General features: G+C 39.3%; 1 protein-coding gene across 1 annotated transcript in view; it reads left to right on the top strand.

Annotated features, from left to right (window-relative positions):
- The window catches only part of SPEF2 (sperm flagellar and cilia associated 2), a 150,302-nt gene that overhangs the window by 52,194 nt on the left and 79,354 nt on the right, over window positions 1–18,754 (top strand). The window contains exons 11-12 of the mRNA XM_025923764.2: window positions 15,751–15,970; window positions 17,482–17,636. Coding sequence (XP_025779549.2) covers window positions 15,751–15,970; window positions 17,482–17,636 — 375 coding nt within the window. The remainder of the gene's footprint in view (window positions 1–15,750; window positions 15,971–17,481; window positions 17,637–18,754) is intronic.

The raw sequence follows: 18,754 nt of genomic DNA on the forward strand, positions 1-18,754 counted from the left end.
TCTGCCACAAAGCACTTGGCAATTTGCAGAGATCTGGTGTGTGTGCCCACAAACAAGTTGTAGTCGAATTCTCAATTTGGAGGAAGGATGTTTTGTGTCCACCACATCATCAATGTTGTTTTAAGTTGGTCATGCTTTTTAATTGCTGCTATTTGTGTTTGTAATGAGAACTTACTGTTTAAATTCATGATCAGTTGAGGTTTCTGTGGCTGTTGGGTTAACCCTATAGTGTGTTGTAATGCACATTTTTATCAATAGCACTTTGGGCTTATGATTTTCTGCTAACTAGACTTTAAAGATGCATTTATACACGTTATGGTTTAACACTAGCCATGTCACTACAGCAGATGTATACATACCCATCCCCCAATTTGTTTATGCAGTGGTATTTGTTGTTACCAGGTCTTTTCCCTTGGAGAATATGAATGGCCACAGGGTTGTCTGTCTTCCTACATAAGTCTTATCTGATTTGTTTGACCCAAAGACTCCAGACACTATCTTGTTCTTACTCTTTAACTCCAGGCTTTGGGATTGATCCAGTGCCTTTCTAGACTCAACTTCTGACAGCAGGGTCTCTACCTTAGCTCTTGCCTTGTTCCCTCTCTTCCCAGTGAATGACCCAGTCTTCGCAATACGTTATTTAATAGTTCCCCTATGGACAGAATGTTAAGTTGAAGCCTGTATCACTCAAGTAACATCACTGGGTAACTGATGCACGTACACTGATAAATTTCAGATGAATGTGAATAGATCATTATTTTTTTAAGTTTATTTATTTATTGAGAGAGAGGGAGAGAGAATGTGTGCAGGGGAGGGGCAGAGGAGAGGAGAGAATCTCAAGGAGGCTCTGTGCTGTCAGCACAGAACTCGACACAGGGCTCAATTCCATGAACCTTGGGATCATGACCTGAGCTGAAATCAAGAGTCTGATGCTTAGCCGACTGAGCCACTCAGGTGCCCCAGATCAAATAATAATAATATTATTATCTTTATTTATTTAAAAGATATATGTTGTATTAGCTCAGGCTGCCATAAGAAAATACTGTAGACTGGATGGATTAAACAACAGCAATTCATTTCTCATAGTTCTGCCAAGTTCAAGTTCAGGGTGCCAGCTGATTCAGTTCCTTGGTAAGGACTGTCTTCTTGACTAACTGATGGGCACCTTACTATGTCCTTAACATGAACAGAGAGGGAGAACTCTGGTCTGTCTTCTTCCTCTTAACAGGACACTAATCCCATCATGGGGGCCCCACCGTCATAAATTTTTCCAAACCTAATTACCTCCCCAAAGCCTCACCTCCAAATACCATCACAGTGGGTGGAAGGGCACAATTTAGTCCATAACATACATGTTTATTCAGGACACTTATAAAATTTCTCAAAGTGCAGACTTACCAGTCAAGTATAGGAACCCTAATGTCAAATGAAATTAGTTGTTTTATTGCTTTTTGTCCCCTGCTGAGAAAGAAGTCTTAATACCTTGTCTTTTGACTATGAAATATATTTATATTTTGTTTCCAGATATGCAGGAATGTAGCTTCCGTTTAAGTAGGTATAGTAAGCAGTTACTTTCACGGTCTCAGTTGAGATGTTCTGTTAGGCATTCTACTTTAAAAATTCTGCCTGCCATTTTACCCGATGCCCCACATTATCACTCTTTTGGATTAAGACTTCAGACGTATCTGTTAAAATACAAATACTTCCCAGGATAAGTGACAAGAATTATGATCAACATCCAAACAGGAGATAGGAAAGAAGTTTGGTACTGAAAGGAATATTCTATCATTCTAGTTTAGGTTCTATGTCATACATTTCATAGCTTCAGTTTCTTCTCCCCATTTGCTTCAAGTTTTGCCTCTAACCCCCTAAATCTCTCCTGTAATAGTAAGGCTACCGGCTGGATTTTTTTCAGGCTAGACCTCATTGTGTGGCTCTGTCTTGGTGAAGTCACCAATGTGCCCTAGAACAGTGATTCCTGTAGTCAGGCATAGTGATGCTTACAAAGTAGAATGTCAATGTATTGGTTTTCAAAAAGGATCCATCGTTGCCCAAGGCCTGTAGTTGCCAAAAAACAAGGCTGTCTTCTAACTTCTGTGATCAAGGATTTCAGAGGCTGGAGTAGGTTTGGCAGAGGCTTGGGACTTCTGTCTGTGGGGTGAGAGGGAATGGATGGAGACCTTGGGTCATGGGAAGGGTATTTCACTTCAAATTGCTAGAATTGGTGACAACCTCGGTTCATTAGAGAACCATGGTAGGAGTGGTTGAATTAAGGTATCAAGTTCAAGGCATTAGACTAGAACTGCGAAATCATTTACAAAGCCAAATGATTGATACCCAGATAGAATGAGAGGTGAGAAGGATATAGCCAAGGGAGAAGAGTTTTGAATGGCTGACATGAATAAAAGTGAAGTGAATGTCCACCACCCATTTTCATTTGTTCATGATTGTGTAGCTTAGGGAGAAGCCAGTCTTCTTCCAGGCTCCCTCTCATCTGGGATCAGGCAAGACAAAAGGTGGTCAGGTCTCCCTTGGCTTCCTACCTCTGATTTTCTGGTTCATTCTCTACCTACTTTGGCAATGACAGGAGACAACTTCTATGCGTCAAGTCCAGCTTGTCTTCAATTAGTTACTCATACTGCCCACCTAGTATTTTAGAGCAGGCTTTGAAGATCTGAACTCTAAAACTATATCTTGTTAGCTAGATATAACAAGAACACATGGGGTTGTTAATCTCAAGAAACTTAAATGGATCCAAGAAGGTCTGAATTTTGCTGTAGGGCAGAAGTGTTGGGCTGAGAACCAGAAACCCTCTCACCTGGAAGACCCTCCCACCCCACCTCTCCTACCCAGGGCCCAGGACCTGTCAGTCATATTCTTTGGGCACACTGAACTAACAGTAGTCTTTCATAAATTGGGCAGTCACCTCTAAGCTTTTTTTAGGTAGTGTATACCTCTTTAAGCCATCAACCTAAGCAGTGAAACAAAGAAAAAAGAACACAGTAGTCATTACTATGGGAGAGGGCACTCTGTGTGGAAAACTTCTATGTGAATTTTTCAATGGCTAGATATGTAGACCAAGTCATAGTGTCTATACACTTTGTGATATTAGAGAAATTCCAACCAGTCTGTCAGACTGTCCCTAGCTGGGCAATGGCAGCAGATAGGTGAATCCAAATGTATAAGCTTCTGGAAAAGTTACTTGAGCACCAAGACCGTAGAAATTAGTACAGAAGCGATCTTGAGGGAGACCACCACCTCCCTGATGAACAGAACATGGTTTGAGAAACTAAGGAATGAACTTTACTGTTTTTATAAGGACAGCTACCACCACCAGAATTGTTTTATGTTCCTGGTATAGTGGATCTCTCTGATATAAAGTCCAGTGTGATACCGTCTTAAGGGCATTTGAGGTCAGGTGAAATGCAAGCCTTAGAGTCTCCATGTATTTTAGCTCCAGGAAATTGTGCTTTGAAAAACATTGGGCTAGACACACAGCTACTGTAATTCCCAGTGTGCCATGTTTAAAACCTTGGAAGGGCCATGGTGACTTGCCAGAGCAGAGAATGGAGCCAGGAGTAGGAACCTTCCATTTTGTGGTAAATTAGCTACCCTTCCGCTGATGCCCTCAGTGAATCACTTTGAATGTGTCTGAAAACAGAATGCTAAGTAGAAGCCCCTGTCTGTTGTTTACATTTGATTTGTCACTCAATTTCAGCAGCACTGAAATGTAAGTTTTTAGAATGGAGGATGTCTCAGAATGACTTAGTCTCAGTTACCCCTACTAATCAAACCGACAGGACAAAGTATCAGTCCAATGATTCTGGCTGCCTAATACATAAGTAAGTAATTGGAGTTCAAAGTTTTATGAAAAGAAGCCTCTGTCACTGTTTGCAAGTGCTGAGCATTCCGAACTTCTAGAATTGTTACCAGCTGGAATGGGTGGATTGCATAGTGAGGTACCAGGCTCCCTTCAGTGTGGGCCTATAAGCTTTGACAGTGACCTTCATCACATGCTAGGTAATTGACCATGACCAATTTGAATTTCCCTCTAAAAATAAGTACAAGGTTGGGGTGCCTGGGTGGTTCAGTCAGTTAAGCATCTGACTTTGGCTCGGGTCATGACCTCACAGTTTGTGAGTTTGAGCCCCGCAATGGGGTCATCACTGACAGTGCAGTGTGGAGCCTGCTTGGGATTCTCGCTCTCTCCCCCTCTCTCTGTGCCCCTCCCCCACTTGTGCTCACTCTCTCTCGCTCTCTCAAAATAAATAAACTTAAAAAAAAAAAAAAAGAAGTACAAGGTCTGTTGCCCTAGGCCGTCTTTTGTGAAAGACTAGAATTAAACACACCTGTTCCCATAATAACAGATCAGGACAGATTGGGGAAGGCTAGTGCTGGGACAGAAATGATCAGATTTCTGACTGAAAGCCATTATTTGATTAAGAACAGTTCTTCAGATAGCCTGATGAATTGGAATTAACCGTGAGATTGGTTGATAGATAGGCATTGACTACTCTCAGTTCTGTTTCTGGTGAGAACATTCTTTAGCTCAGCATGGCAGGGGAAGTAGAGTTAACTTCGTCCGTTCCCTTGTTACCATGAGCCATATTTGTATTTCCTGGTGGTAGATAATGGTGTGGCCCAGGCTGAGCACTCCAGCACAGAGCGGGGTGGAGGCGTACCTTCTCTCTGGAGGTGCATCCACCCTGCCAAAGTCAGTGTGAGGTATACATTCTCACCTCCCTGGCTTCTCTGGAATCTGAAGGCCAGATGTTTTGACAAGAAGATATGGTCAGGAAGCCAGTAATCCTCAGACCTGACTGGAAGTCAGGTGACTTAGAAAGCTGCCAAGCTCACTAAAGTCATCTTTTCAACTTGTTTTGAGACCTTTAATCTGGGCCCCTAGTTAGAGCCCATTCCATGACAGCTCCTGGATGAGAAGCCAGAATTCAGTTGCACATCAGCCAACTGCTATGTCCTCTCTTCCTCCATGTCAAAAGCAGTATAAGGCAGAATCAATCCTATCTATTGGAACCTGGCTATCAAACAAATACCAGACAGTAGTCAAGAAACCCTATAGCGCTACCAAGTTGCATGAGCAGAACTCCCCATCAGACAAGATATCCAACTACCCTTTCTGTTTCTCCTGAGACTTCTGGCTCATTGTCAGGAATTTTTTAATGTAAATTACAAATTTAGGCAGTTCCTCTAGATTCCCTCAGGATTTTGGGGGTGGGTTGGAGGAGAGAAAGCTTAGGAAGGGGAGACAAAAAATAGAGGCTTTGAGAGCTACAAAGTTTTGCCTTAGTACTTTCCTGTGGATTATGGCTTTTTTTGCTGAGTGCCAGATTTCCCAAGCACAGTAACTGGAATATAGCCACTCGACTTTCCATGCTGCCATAGTAGTAAATGTGCTTCTCTGAAGTCTGATTCTCTTTGGTCAGAGATAGGACAGATCCAGACAGGAGGTTAGCCAGGAGAGCCAGTGCCAGGGGTTGAATTCTTAGAGCGAGAACTAAGATGGTCAGGAGAAATTTACCTGAAGTAGCTGAAAACAGGAAGAGGCAGCGTAGGCTCAAGCCAAGTCCTTTGAATACGCCAGTGATCAAAGCTGATTGGGTGAAAACCAGACTAGAAAGTGAAAACAAGGGTGGCAAGCTGGAAGCTAGACAGAAATGGAACAGAACAGGACTCAGCTTAAAGGCCTGGAAACAAAGTAAGGATGCAGTAGGCAGTTGCCTACACCTTTTTTATTTTCTGCCTGGCAGGGGTACATGGTTGGGTCAACGTAATTTAGCAGACCCACGATAAATATCCAGTTAGTGATATGAAATGAACCAGGTCACAAGCAGTTTGCCATAGAGCAGCTCTTACCTACCCATTTACACAGGATGCTTTTACCTACTCCAGGGCCCTGATAAATCTCTGATAGAGCTTCTTCCAAAGTCCCAAATTTATAAGTTATTTAAATTTGAGTATTGTATGCTGTGTAAAAAATGAATGCCATGATTTAATGGAGAGACTCACTCAAAATCATACTGCCAGCCATTACTTCTAGAAATGCTTCCAGGATTAGCTAAATTCATACATGGTGTGTGGATTCTTGCTAACTTCTGTCTGTGAGGATGACACTTTCTGATCTTGTTCCTAGATTTGGGGTTGTGTTGTGTTTAAGTCATCTTTGTACTTAATCAGAATTACTAAAACTTAATATCCATGTATTCACTCATTTATTCAGTTCATATATATTCAGCCTATACTACTGATTGATTGACTCATTAATTCAGTCAATAAATATTACTACTTATTACGTGCAGGCACTGTTCTATTGGGGATGTAAAGTTGATCAAGATAGAGATCTTCCCCTCTGGTGCTCACAGTTCAGTGGAGATGAGAGAAAACATTCCAGAGTATAATAAGTGTAGATAAGCACAGGAGGTTATTGGGGACCCAATGGAAGGGGTGAGTTTCAGTATGAGTAAAATCATTTCAGGTATCACAGATTGTCGTCTCTTCCTCACTTCTTGCAGAGTGGTGTGCAAGAGAAAGCCAGCCATAGTAGATGCAAGATTAAGGCAGCTCGAATGTCTGTATGATGATGTTGTGGTGCATCAGCTATACTCTGAAAGGTGCATAGCCTCATTTTGCGGAGTTACTACCTGTGGTGTTTCTTGAAGTCAGTTTATTAGAAGCTTCTACCTTAAGCCCTTTGGCCACTGTACCAAGATAGTCTGTCTGTTGATGTGTTTTATTATATATAGATTAAAAGATTGCATTTCAGGAAAACCCAAGGACACTAGCAGGTGTCAAAAACACTGTAAGTGTTGAATTCCCTAAGAAGTTCTTTCTCTCTCTTAGGAGAAAAGGCATTTGTCTTGTTTTTTGAAGGCATCAGTAATTGAATTGCAAGACACTTAGAGCCTACTAAACTAGGATCTGGGACACCTCAGGCCACACAGATGTTGGTGACTTCTAACAATCTGTGAAAACAAACACTGGGGAGGTCATTGTGTGTGCTTTCAGACTAGGACCGCCACTCTACAAATGCCACAATTGGATGTCACTAGTAAATATCACTGGCATAATCCAGTGTTGTTTGTTGAATGTTGTGCTAGCGGCACTCAGATTTTACGGATTGATGAATACCTCCCAAGGCCCAGATTCTAGTTATCTAAGTTGATCAAAGCAAACCATGTCTGCCCCCTTTTAAAAGCATAGATAAGGAAGCTCTATTCCTAACTTGGATCTTTGGAAGTGGCAAGACATGATGGCAAGACTTGCCAACACATGGCAAGTCCAAGGGTGATCATGTGCACAGAAGTAAACAATTTGCTGAGAAAACCATGCAGCTCCACCAGCATCATCATTTAACCATTTGGATAATGTGACAGTCAAGGAGGGAATCTAATGAATGGAACACATGGAAGATCTCAAGCTTGCCCTTGAAATGTACACTTCAGCCTACATTCAAGCACACCGATCCTGAGCAGATGCTGTCTGTAAATGCTCATGTTGCTTTTAGCCATGTTTAATAATGGGGATGAAAAATAATGACACATCAAGGCATAGGAAACAAAAAAAAGATATGACAGACTGGAAGTAACCAGAATCAGAAGTCTAGGAAACCATGAGGTACCTACAACGTGATACAGACAACCATGTGAGTGTGAGTGGGGATCCAGGCTGGAAAGCAGTGTTAGGTCCATGTCACTTATGAAGATAGGAAGAATAGGTGGATAGTGTGGTCCCAGGGATTCAGAATGCAGTCTCTGAAAAGGTCAATGTTGATCAGTTAATGAAACCAATGCTGGTAAATAGGTTGTGACTTTCGACCAAGGGCAGGGGCTATTTACTTATTTACTTCTGTTGTAATTTCATGGTCTCTGTGTATAGGTAGATAAGATATATAAGATATATATATATATATATATATATATATATATATATATATATATATGATAAGATATATAAGATATATGATAAGATATACACACACACACACACACACGTACATACATATGACAGTTTCCATTAATCAAGTGCTAGAATCATGGAACACATCTACATAGGAAAAGTGTCTCCTTAAAACAATACTTTGTACCAGGTGATGCTTACCTGGCATTGCCCACGCTGGGCTGAGTCTTGAAACTAATTGTCAGATATCTATTCATAATAATACCCAAAGGAGTAAGAATTATACATTCTATTATATAATTTTTCTCTGATAACATTTTATTATATAGTTAACATAATTATATAAAACAAACCATGTGAAATAGGGATATGGTAAAAAAAAAATCTAGCTCCTCTTCACTAACGAACTAGAAAATCTCTTTAGCTCATTGTTGTTAAACTAGTAATCTTCATTCTGGTCTGAGTTTCCCTTTTTCCAGTTCTTCTGACCTCCTCTTCACTCATCATGTTCTTGTTCTAACCTGAGATGGTTACTTTGACTTACCCTTTATCTTTGGTCTTTACTTAAAAATTTTATCAACTGTATTTTTAAGATGAGTCTTCAAAATGAGTTCCACCAAATCCTTGAGCCCCTTACCTCCATGGGTCAAGCTTCAGACCTTTTCCTAACCTAAGCATTCAGGTCTCTGCATGGTGAACATTCTATCCCATTGTGTTGGGCCACATTCTACAACTAATTCAGCAATGGAACAGGGCTTTATTCTGATCCCTTTGTGAGGAAGCACACCTCTCTGATTGGGGTGCAAGCCGCATGTAATTTCTCCCATTGGGCAGAAACTTCCTGTTATGTGCCTCCAGCAGAAGCCTGAGAACTTCTTAGTTAAGTTTTGAAACTGCACAGTGACATAGACTACTCACATAAGAATTTCATTCAATCTTTACAGCAACTGTGTGAGATAGATATTATCACACAAAGATGAGGCAATTGTCAAGAGTACAAAACAAGTAAGTAGCAGAACTATTCTGGGGATCCAGGTCATCTGATTTCAGTCCCAGACTGGTTCCTTTAGGACAGATTAAATGCACCGCACAAAATCATTAGAACATTAGAAACTTTCCACCTAAAATTGGCCTTGGACTTAAAGCCTTTTTATCTTAAAGTAATGTAATTTCTGTTTTTAAAAATTTTTTTTTTGTTAATGTTTATTTTTGAGAGAGACAGAGACAAAGCATGAGCGGGGGATGGACGGAGAGAGGGAGCCACAGAATCCAAAGCAGGCTCCAGTCTCTGAGCTGTCAGCAAGAGCCAGGAGCGGGGCTCCAACTCATGAACCGTGAGATCATGACCTGAACCGAAGTCGGACATTCAACCCACCTAGCCACCCAGGCGCCCCTCTGGTTTATTTATTAATTTGGTTTACTTCTGGGGCGCCTGGGTGGCGCAGTCGGTTAAGCGTCCGACTTCAGCCAGGTCACGATCTCGCGGTCCGTGAGTTCGAGCCCCGCGTCAGGCTCTGGGCTAATGGCTCAGAGCCTGGAGCCTGTTTCCGATTCTGTGTCTCCCTCTCTCTCTGCCCCTCCCCCGTTCATGCTCTGTCTCTCTCTGTCCCCCAAAAAATAAATAAACGTTGAAAAAAAAATTAAAAAAAAATTTGGTTTACTTCTGACTGGCCACTTACATAAAATAATTATCACATCTAATTAGAAGTATAAGTGATTCCAATGAATGAAAGCAGAAGCAAGCAATAAATTCCAATTCAATGATTATGAAAAGCAATTCAGTATTTAGCTAATTTTGAATAATGCATATAATTACTATGTACAGAATTATTAGAAAAACTAAAGCAAAGTAAATTTTACAAATAAAGGATAGTTTGTTTAGAAGTAACAGATATGATTATATTGAGATAGTAATAAATTCCACCATTTTTAAAGGAAAACCTATTGTGAATACTTTGGGGGATTTTTGTTTATTTGTTTCAAAAAGCATTTCCTTATCTCAGAATGTTGTCATAACAGAAATTCTGTCCCCAAACCAAGCAAGCCATGTATAGCATTTATGAAATCTGTCAGTTTATATTCTGAGCAAGCATTTTTTGTCAGATATTGGATAGATATGAAAAGAATACTGATTAAAAAATGCAACAACAAAGGCATGTGTTTAATAATATATGAGATAGCATATATAAAAGCATGTTTAAATTTGTATATGACCTAGCATATATAAATATTTATGCCATGTCATACAAAATATATATTAGTGTAAGTATACAAATATAAATATCCTGACGTGTAGTCAGAGGAAACACATATACCCTCCTCCTCAAAAAAAAAAAAAGAAGAAAGAAAATTCAGATTAGCCGAAGTTGAAAAATTGGCTCTGTTTTGTGAAAAAACACATTGAACTCTTTTTTCTTTTTTTTAATGAAAATCTGTTTCATTTTTTTAAGTGTATTTATTTATTTTGAGAAAGAGAGAGACAGAGAGGCAAAGAGAGAGAGAGAGAGAGAGAGATAGGATCCTAAGCAGGCTTTGCATTGTCAGTGCAGAGCCCGACATGGAGCTCGATTCCATGAACTGTGCAATCATGACCTGAGCGGAAATCAAGAGCTGGATGATTAACCAACTGAGTCACCCAGGAGCCCCAGTGTCTTTTGTTTTTGTTCTCTCTCTGGTTTTTATGAGAGCATAGGCTGTTGAAGGAGTTCATTTCCCGCCCCCCCCCCCCCCCCCAGTGAATATTGCTCATTTTTTCTAGCCCAATTATTTGGACTAAGAAGACTAAGTTAAGATTAATTGGGGCAAGTTGATCGAGGGCAAGTGATTAATTGATTGATTTTAGAGAGAGAGTGAGTGTGAGAGCGAGGGAGAAGGGTAGAGGGAGAGGGGGAGAAAGAATGAGAATCCTAAGCAGGTTTCACACTCAGCACAGAGCCCGATGAGGGGCTTAATCCCACAACAGTGAGATCATGACCTGAGCGGAAATCAAGAGTTGGACCCTTAAACAACTGAATCACCCAGGTGCCCCTGCAAGTGGTATATTTTAAAAAGTGCTAATAAAACTGATCATCTTTAATAAGATTTGGAGAAAACTTGCATCATTTTTTTAAAAAGTCTGATAAGCTGATACATCTTGAATTCGTAATGTTCTGCACCACTGAAACAGTACATCAGAGTGTTTTGAAGTTTGAATAGTTAGATAAATAGGTTATATGTACTAATTCCAAATAATAAAATATATCATGTATTTCTATGTCTTATATTTCTACTCTTTGTTTCTGGTAGATTGTGGATGGAATATTTATATAATGAAATTGTTAACTACTTATGTTCCTAAATTTGTTTATATGCACTACAGATATTTTTAAGATCTTCAAGTGACTTCAGAAAAATACTATCTTACCTAATTCTTCAGTGATTTGTATTTAAACTAAATCCTAATTCTTATCTGTTTTTATATCTTAATAATTTTTATTATTGTGGTGATAGTAAAGCGACTTTGGACAGCTTTAGAAAATACAATAAAGCAATGCACTAATTTACTCTCCCACCAGCACTGAATGAAAAGTATGACTAATCTTTTTATGTTACGCAAAATACGATCATTGTTTTATTTTGGATATCTTTATTTTTTTGAATTTGAACATTTCTTCAAAAACTCATCGGCCATTTTATTCTATTTTGAGTATTGACTGTTCATATTCTTTGTGCCTTTTTTTTTTTCTGTTGGGATATTTTTTATCTTATTACATACAGCTTTTTATAAACTAGACTCTTAAGCCTTTGTGAAATATATATCAAGCCCCGCCTCGGGCTCTGTGCTGATAGCCCGGAGCCTGGAGCCTCCTTTGGATTCTGTGTCTCCCTCTCTCTCTCTCTCTCTCTGCCCACCCACCACTCACACTCTGTCTCTCTCTTAAAAATAAATAAGCATTAAAAATTTTTTAGGGGCGCCTGTGTGCCTCAGTGGGTAAGTGGCCGACTTCGGCTCAGGTCATGATCTTGCGGTCCGTGAGTTCGAGCCCCACGTTGGGCTCTGTGCTGACAGCTCAGAGCCTGGAGCCTGCTTCAGATTCTGTGTCTCCCTCTCTCTGACCCTCCCCTGTTCATGCTCAGTCTCTCCCTCTCTCAAAAATAAATAAAACATTAAAAAAAATTAAAAAAATTTTTTTTAATTTTGTGTAAGTATGTTTATGGAGTGCAGATGTGTAGAATATTTTATTTTTATATAATCAAATTTATCAGCCTTTTCTTTTCTGGCTTTCATGCTTAGAAAGACCATCATGGAACATGTAAATGTTCATCCAGATTTTGGTGCCTTCATGATTTCTTGGTTTCAGAATCTATTTTCATGAAAAAATATAAGGCTATCCAACTTTATTATTTTCAAATATGTGGCCAGTTATTTCAGTACCTGTTATGAAATAATGTACTTCTCTGCTACTATGAAATATAAATCTTTTAAGTACTGAATTCCTGCATATACTTAGATCTATTTATAGAATTTATATTTTTGTGCACTGAAAAAACTCATTTCTTTCTGAAACTCATTTTTTTATTAGTGTATTCTTTTTTAATGTTTATTTATTTATTTTGTGAGAGAGAGAGCAAACATGAGTGGGGAGGGGCAGAGAGAGGAAGACAGAGAAGCCCAAGCAGGCTCCACGCTGTCAGTGCAGAGCCTAATATGGGGCTCAATCTCACAAACTGTGAGACCATGACCTAAACTGAAATCAAGAGTCAGATGCTCAGCTGAGACATCCAGGCGCCCTCATTACTGTATTATTAACAAGTACTTAATATATGGTAAGGTACACCCCCTTTTACTTTCTTAAGTTTTTTAAATAAATATTTTTATCCATTGTATTTCTTCTTTTGCCATAGTTTTAGACTCATTGGTCATATGACACTAGCACTTTTGTTGTTATTATATTCAATCAGATTAATCGGTAAGAGTTAAATAGTTTATAGATTTGAAACTTAAAAAAAATTTTTTTTATTGTTTATTTTTGACAGAGAGACAGAGCATGAATGGGGGAGGTGCAGAGAGAGAGGGAGACATAGAATCTGAAACAGACTCCAGGCTCTGAGGTGTCAGCACAGAGCCCCACGTGGGGCTCGAACTTACAGACCGCGAGATCATGACCTGAGCTGAAGTTGGATGCTCAACTGACTGAGCCACCCAGGCACCCCATGAAGCTTTTTTTAAATGTTTTATTTATTTTTGAGAGAGAGAGAGAGACAGAGCACAAGCAAGGGAGGGGCAGAGAGAGAGAGAGAGGGAGACACAGAATCTGAAGCAGGCCCCAGGCTCTGCGCTGTCAGCCTGATGCGGGGCTCGAACGCATGAACTGCGAGATCATGACCTGAGCAGAAGCCAGACACTTAACCAACTAAGCCACCCAAGCGCCCCTATAGATTTAACCTTTTAAACTTACCCTTTAATGAAATTATTTTTCCTTATACCCCTCAGTGAACTTTGAGGCTTCCTATATATAGGCTCCCTATTTCTTTGTTCATTCCAATGATTTTGTGAAAGTTTTTAATTGTAAGCAGAAAAGAAAAAAGTTGACTCTTGCTGAGGAAGCAGGAAAACAGTTATTCCAAATATGTTAGGTAGTTCAGTTAATCAGCAGGTGGGCTCGAGAACCAGGTTCAAGGGTAATCTTCCAAAGAAAATTATCAGACCCACCAAAGCAAGATCTGTTGAGAAAACTGTCACCACTGCCACCATCATGGGGACTCGTAGTTCAGGTCACAGCTATCACCTCTGCACTAGGAATTCAAGTCTACAGCAGCCTCCTTTACTTCTAGCGGCACTTCCACCTCTTTCTTTATCTTAGTTGCACTGGCTAGAACTTCCAGAATAATGTGACTATTAATGATGAGTATCTTTTTCTTACTCCTGCCTTTACGGGAAAAATGTGTCACTCATTTTGGTTCACTGTTATGTATCAGTCCCTGAAAGTGTTAGAGAAGTCATCTTCAATTCATACCACATTAAAAGATTTGTTCTATTTCCTTTTAATTTTGTGGGTTTTTTTCCCTCATCAGACATGAATTTTATCAGAAGTTTCTTGCTTAAATGATCATATGCTTTTTAAAAAAAATTTTAACCTATGAATGTAATACAGTAATGGGTTTAAAATCTCGTTTCTTTCCTATTATGTCACAAAACTGATACTTGCTCTTCTACATCTTTGTTCAGAACTAGAAGCAATTTCTTTATCACCATTAGTCTGGACAAGTCCTGGAAATATTAATAAAAATATCTTGATGGTTTTACTCTGTATCCATTTCCATTTTTATGAGTTCCCTCCTCATTTTTTTATGAAATTACTTTTTCCTATTTTAGTGTTTAGTTTGTTTCCCTTCTTTTTTATTTTAGATCAGGCGTTTTATGGGACCGAATTTTCCTCTGAGTACAATTTGATCCCATCACATAGTTTTATTTTTTTTTTTTTTTTTTTTTTTTTTTTTTTTAATTTTTTTTTCAACGTTCATTCATTTTTTTTTGGGACAGAGAGAGACAGAGCATGAACGGGGGAGGGGCAGAGAGAGAGGGAGACACAGAATCGGAAACAGGCTCCAGGCTCTGAGCCATCAGCCCAGAGCCCGACGCGGGGCTCGAACTCACGGACCGCGAGATCGCGACCTGGCTGAAGTCGGACGCTTAACCGACTGCGCCACCCAGGCGCCCCCACATAGTTTTAATAAATCTATTGTTTTAATGTTCTTTTTGGCATCTACCCTTTTAATTTCCCCTTTAAGCCAAGAATTACTTTATTTTTTTTATTTTTATTTTTTTTAACGTTTGTTTATTTTTGAGACAGAGAGAGACAGAGCGTGAATAGGGGAGGGGCAGAGAGAGAGGGAGACACAGAATCTGAAACAGGCTCCAGGCTCTGAGCTGTCAGCACAGAGCCCGATGCAGGGCTCGAACTCACAGACCGCGAGATCATGACTTGAGCCGAAGTCGGACGCTTAACCGACTGAGCCACCCAGGCGCCCCCCCAAGAATTATTTTAAAAGAATTCTTTTAATTTTTAAGTCCTTCTATGTCTCATATCTTCCAAAAACTGATTTCTACTTTTATCGCATAGAGGTAGAGAATGTGGTCTGTAGTTTGTTTTCATTTCAGCAGGAAACCTGAAGAAACCAGGAGTCAAACGTAGTAGATTCATACTGGGCATGAATGTTCTCTTTTATCTTTCTTTAAAATATTTTAAAGTAAGCTTAGTATTTGCATAAGATAGCAGACAAACTATTATTCTTTTTTTGTTTACTGATGGCATCGATTTAAGCGTCTTTTATGCTCAACCTGGGTTATAATTTGTCTCAATTAACCTGATACGCCTACTTTCATAAACTGTTAAGGATGTTTGAGTTTTTTCTTTTTTACTTTAATGTAGGAAGTTCTTTCTGCTCTCCTATATGAATGTATTATGTTATTACTCATTTATGTAAAATAATTATTTAAAGTATTACATACTTTTGTTTGCTATAATTTGGGCTTATTTTTTTTTTAAATTTTTTTTTTCAACGTTTTTTTTATTTATTTTTGGGACAGAGAGAGACAGAGCATGAACGGGGGAGGGGCAGAGAGAGAGGGAGACACAGAATCGGAAACAGGCTCCAGGCTCCGAACCATCAGCCCAGAGCCTGACGCGGGGCTCGAACTCACGGACCGCGAGATCGTGACCTGGCTGAAGTCGGACGCTTAACCGACTGCGCCACCCAGGCGCCCCAATTTGGGCTTATTTTTGATACAACTTTTTTGTATGGCTAAATTCCACTTTTAATAATATTCTTTTTTGTTCGTTTGTTATTTTGTAGAACATGGTTGGGGAGTGGGCCTTACCAGAAGAAATGGTTGAGAATTTACCACCCTCCAACAACAACATATTGGGTCATGTGATTCACAGATTAATTGAAAAATCTCATCCTCCTCAAGTCAAAGCAACAATACCAGAATTACCTTCATTTGCTATTAAAGGGTGCTTATTGGGGAAAACATTTAGTGGAAAAACTACTGCTCTGAAGGCTCTACAAAAAGGTAGAATTTCCTTTTTCTTTTTTTCCCCCTGCTTATTGGATTCTGTCTACATTGACTGTAGCTTCAAATGACTATGTCTGTAGACAACATACATAAGAATCTGCTGCTATAGTGAGAAACTCTGTCATCATCAAAAATTTTATAATAGACTGATCATATGATTACTTGTCCAAGGCAGACACTTTTAAGATTTTAGAGTCATAAACTGGGACTGTCCCAAGGAAACCTGGATATATGGATATGTTATATACTGATAGTACATAGTCTAGAGAAATACCAATTGTAAACTTTTCCTCGTAGATTTTATTTACCTACCAATGAAGGAGGAAATTAATAATTTGTAACAAATACAAAAGAAATCTGCTTAAAATTATAAATGTTTTAATTCTTCACATCGGTTGAGTTCTGTCTTTTTAATGAGGCTTTGGCTTTTTCTGTTGAAGTCCGTTCAGCTAAAAGCATAGGTTTTCATTGGTTTAGTTCACTTTTATTTAATTACACTAATTTTTTGCTGTTTTTACTACAAAACTCAAAATTTACAGACTAGTCCATGTTAAACTATTCTAATGCAGAGAAAGGTAAGGTAGATCATTATTGAAATGTTAAAAGTACCTCCTTAAAAAGAAGCTTGACAAAAGCACAATGAGATATTACTTCACACCACTAAGATGGGTACAATAAAAAAAAAGGAAAATAACAAGTGTTAGTGAGGAAGTGTTGTTTGGAACCCTCATACATTGCTGGTGGGAATATAAAATGGTATAGCCACTATGGAAAGCAATTTGGTTGTTCCTCAATAAATTAAACAAAGAATTACCATATAATCCCAACAATTCCACTATGGAATGTATACCTGAAAGGATCGAAAACAGGTGCTCAAAATAAATCTTATGCAGGAATATCCATAGCAGCACTATGAAAAATAGTCAAAAGGTGCGAAAAAAATCCAAATGTCACCCGATGAATGGATAACAAAAATAGTATATCTACACAATGAAATATTATTTCTCAGCCATAAAAAAGGAGTGAGTACTACTAATACATGCTACAACATGAATGAACCTTGAAAACATGATGTTGAATGAAAGAAATGAGACACAAAAGGCCACATACTGTATGATCCATTGATATGAAATATCCAGAATAGGCAAACCCATAAAGACAGAAGGCAATTTACTGGTTGCAGGCACAGGAATAAGAGAGATACAGAGTGACTGCTTAGTGGGTACCAGGTTTCCTCTTTGGGTGATGAAAATTTTTTGGAATGAGATAGTGGTGATTGTTAGACATGTAAATGGCCTAAACACTTCTGAGGTGTATCTTTTACCATAGTTAAAATGGTTAAATTTATGTTATGTGAATTTTACCACAATAAAAAAATAAGCAGCTTGATCCAAAAGACAATTCTAGGGAGCCCAAAAGACAGTATTATGGGGTGAAGCCAGCACGGAAGGATAATTATGTCAATTTCCTAAATGAAGTAATTAATAAAATTGTCTGCTGTACTTTAGACTTTCCTATTCAGGTACTTTCTATTGACACTCTTGTCCAAGAAGCCATCAAAGCATTTCATGACAACGAACAAGTCAGTGAGGCCCTACCAATTGAGAAAAAAGATGAAGAAAAGGCTCTACCAGTTCAGCAAGAGACGAGTAAAGAAAGCCAGGCAAGTGTGATTTTAGTTTTCTTTTCTGCTCCTCATATTCTAATGGAATCTAAGAGATCTTCTAGACCAGAGGTTAACAATGTTTTCAATAAAGGTCCAGAGAGAAAATATTTTAGGTTTTGTGGGCCAAGAGGCAAAATCAACGTTATTTTGTGGGTGTTTATATAGCAAAAGAGAAGATTCCTCCCTCCCACTCCCCCAACATACTCCGGTTGCCTGGATGGGTCCTCCAGGGTGGTTAGTCCACTTTGCACCCAGTTACCATCAGCAGGAGACAATCTTCTGAGAAAGAGCCACAGGTTGGTAAGACTGGTAAGGGGGCAAAGGGGCTGACTTGCAAGAGGTTGGAAGTGGGTGGGGTATGAGTGTTGTGGGCAGAATTCACCAAGTTACTAGCTCTCAGAGTCATATTCCACCACTGAGACCCTGACAGTGGCCAACGGTGAAGTCTCCATCGCATAAAGACCCGTGCCAGCTTTGGATCACGGCCAAGGCAGGTGGTGGTGGGGGAATAGCAGAGAAGGGGTGGAGGGAGATACCAGACTTGGTCCCCTGGCTCACAATGCTGTTCCACAGAGGGATGCCCAGGGACTATATACAAAACAGTTGGCCAGCTGAATTTGGTCTGTGAGTAGATCTCAACCAGAGGGGTTAGTGAAGGAGGGGGAGATCTTCTTGTGGTTTACCTGCATCACATTCCCATAAATATTGCATCTTGCTACATTATTGCATGAAGATTCTAAGGCAGGAAACAGGAGAATGTGGCCCCACCTTGAGAATCATAATGTGGTCCAGCACCCTCATTTTAAAGGAGAGACAATAGAGGTCCCAAGGATAAATTGGCTTGCTTAGGGTCAGAAGGTTTATTGATGGCTAGGCTTTGAGTGGAAACCAAGATTCTAAATCCAGTACTCTTTCCCCTACCTTATGTTGTCTCTGCAATTGAATCAACTTGCAAAGAATCTAACCCAGATCATTTGCATCGGTTGCAAAATAAATACCATTTAACGAGAAGTTATGAAAATAACTGGGAGAAGTGTGGGCTGCCTCTTATTCTGATGATAGATAATGTACATGTTTTTTCTTTATTCCCTTATGGCTATGACTGACACCTCTAG

This window comes from Puma concolor, chromosome A1, assembly GCF_028749965.1.
Source record: "Puma concolor isolate L17-30 chromosome A1, mPumCon1.1.hap2, whole genome shotgun sequence".
Lineage (NCBI taxonomy): Eukaryota > Metazoa > Chordata > Mammalia > Carnivora > Felidae > Puma > Puma concolor.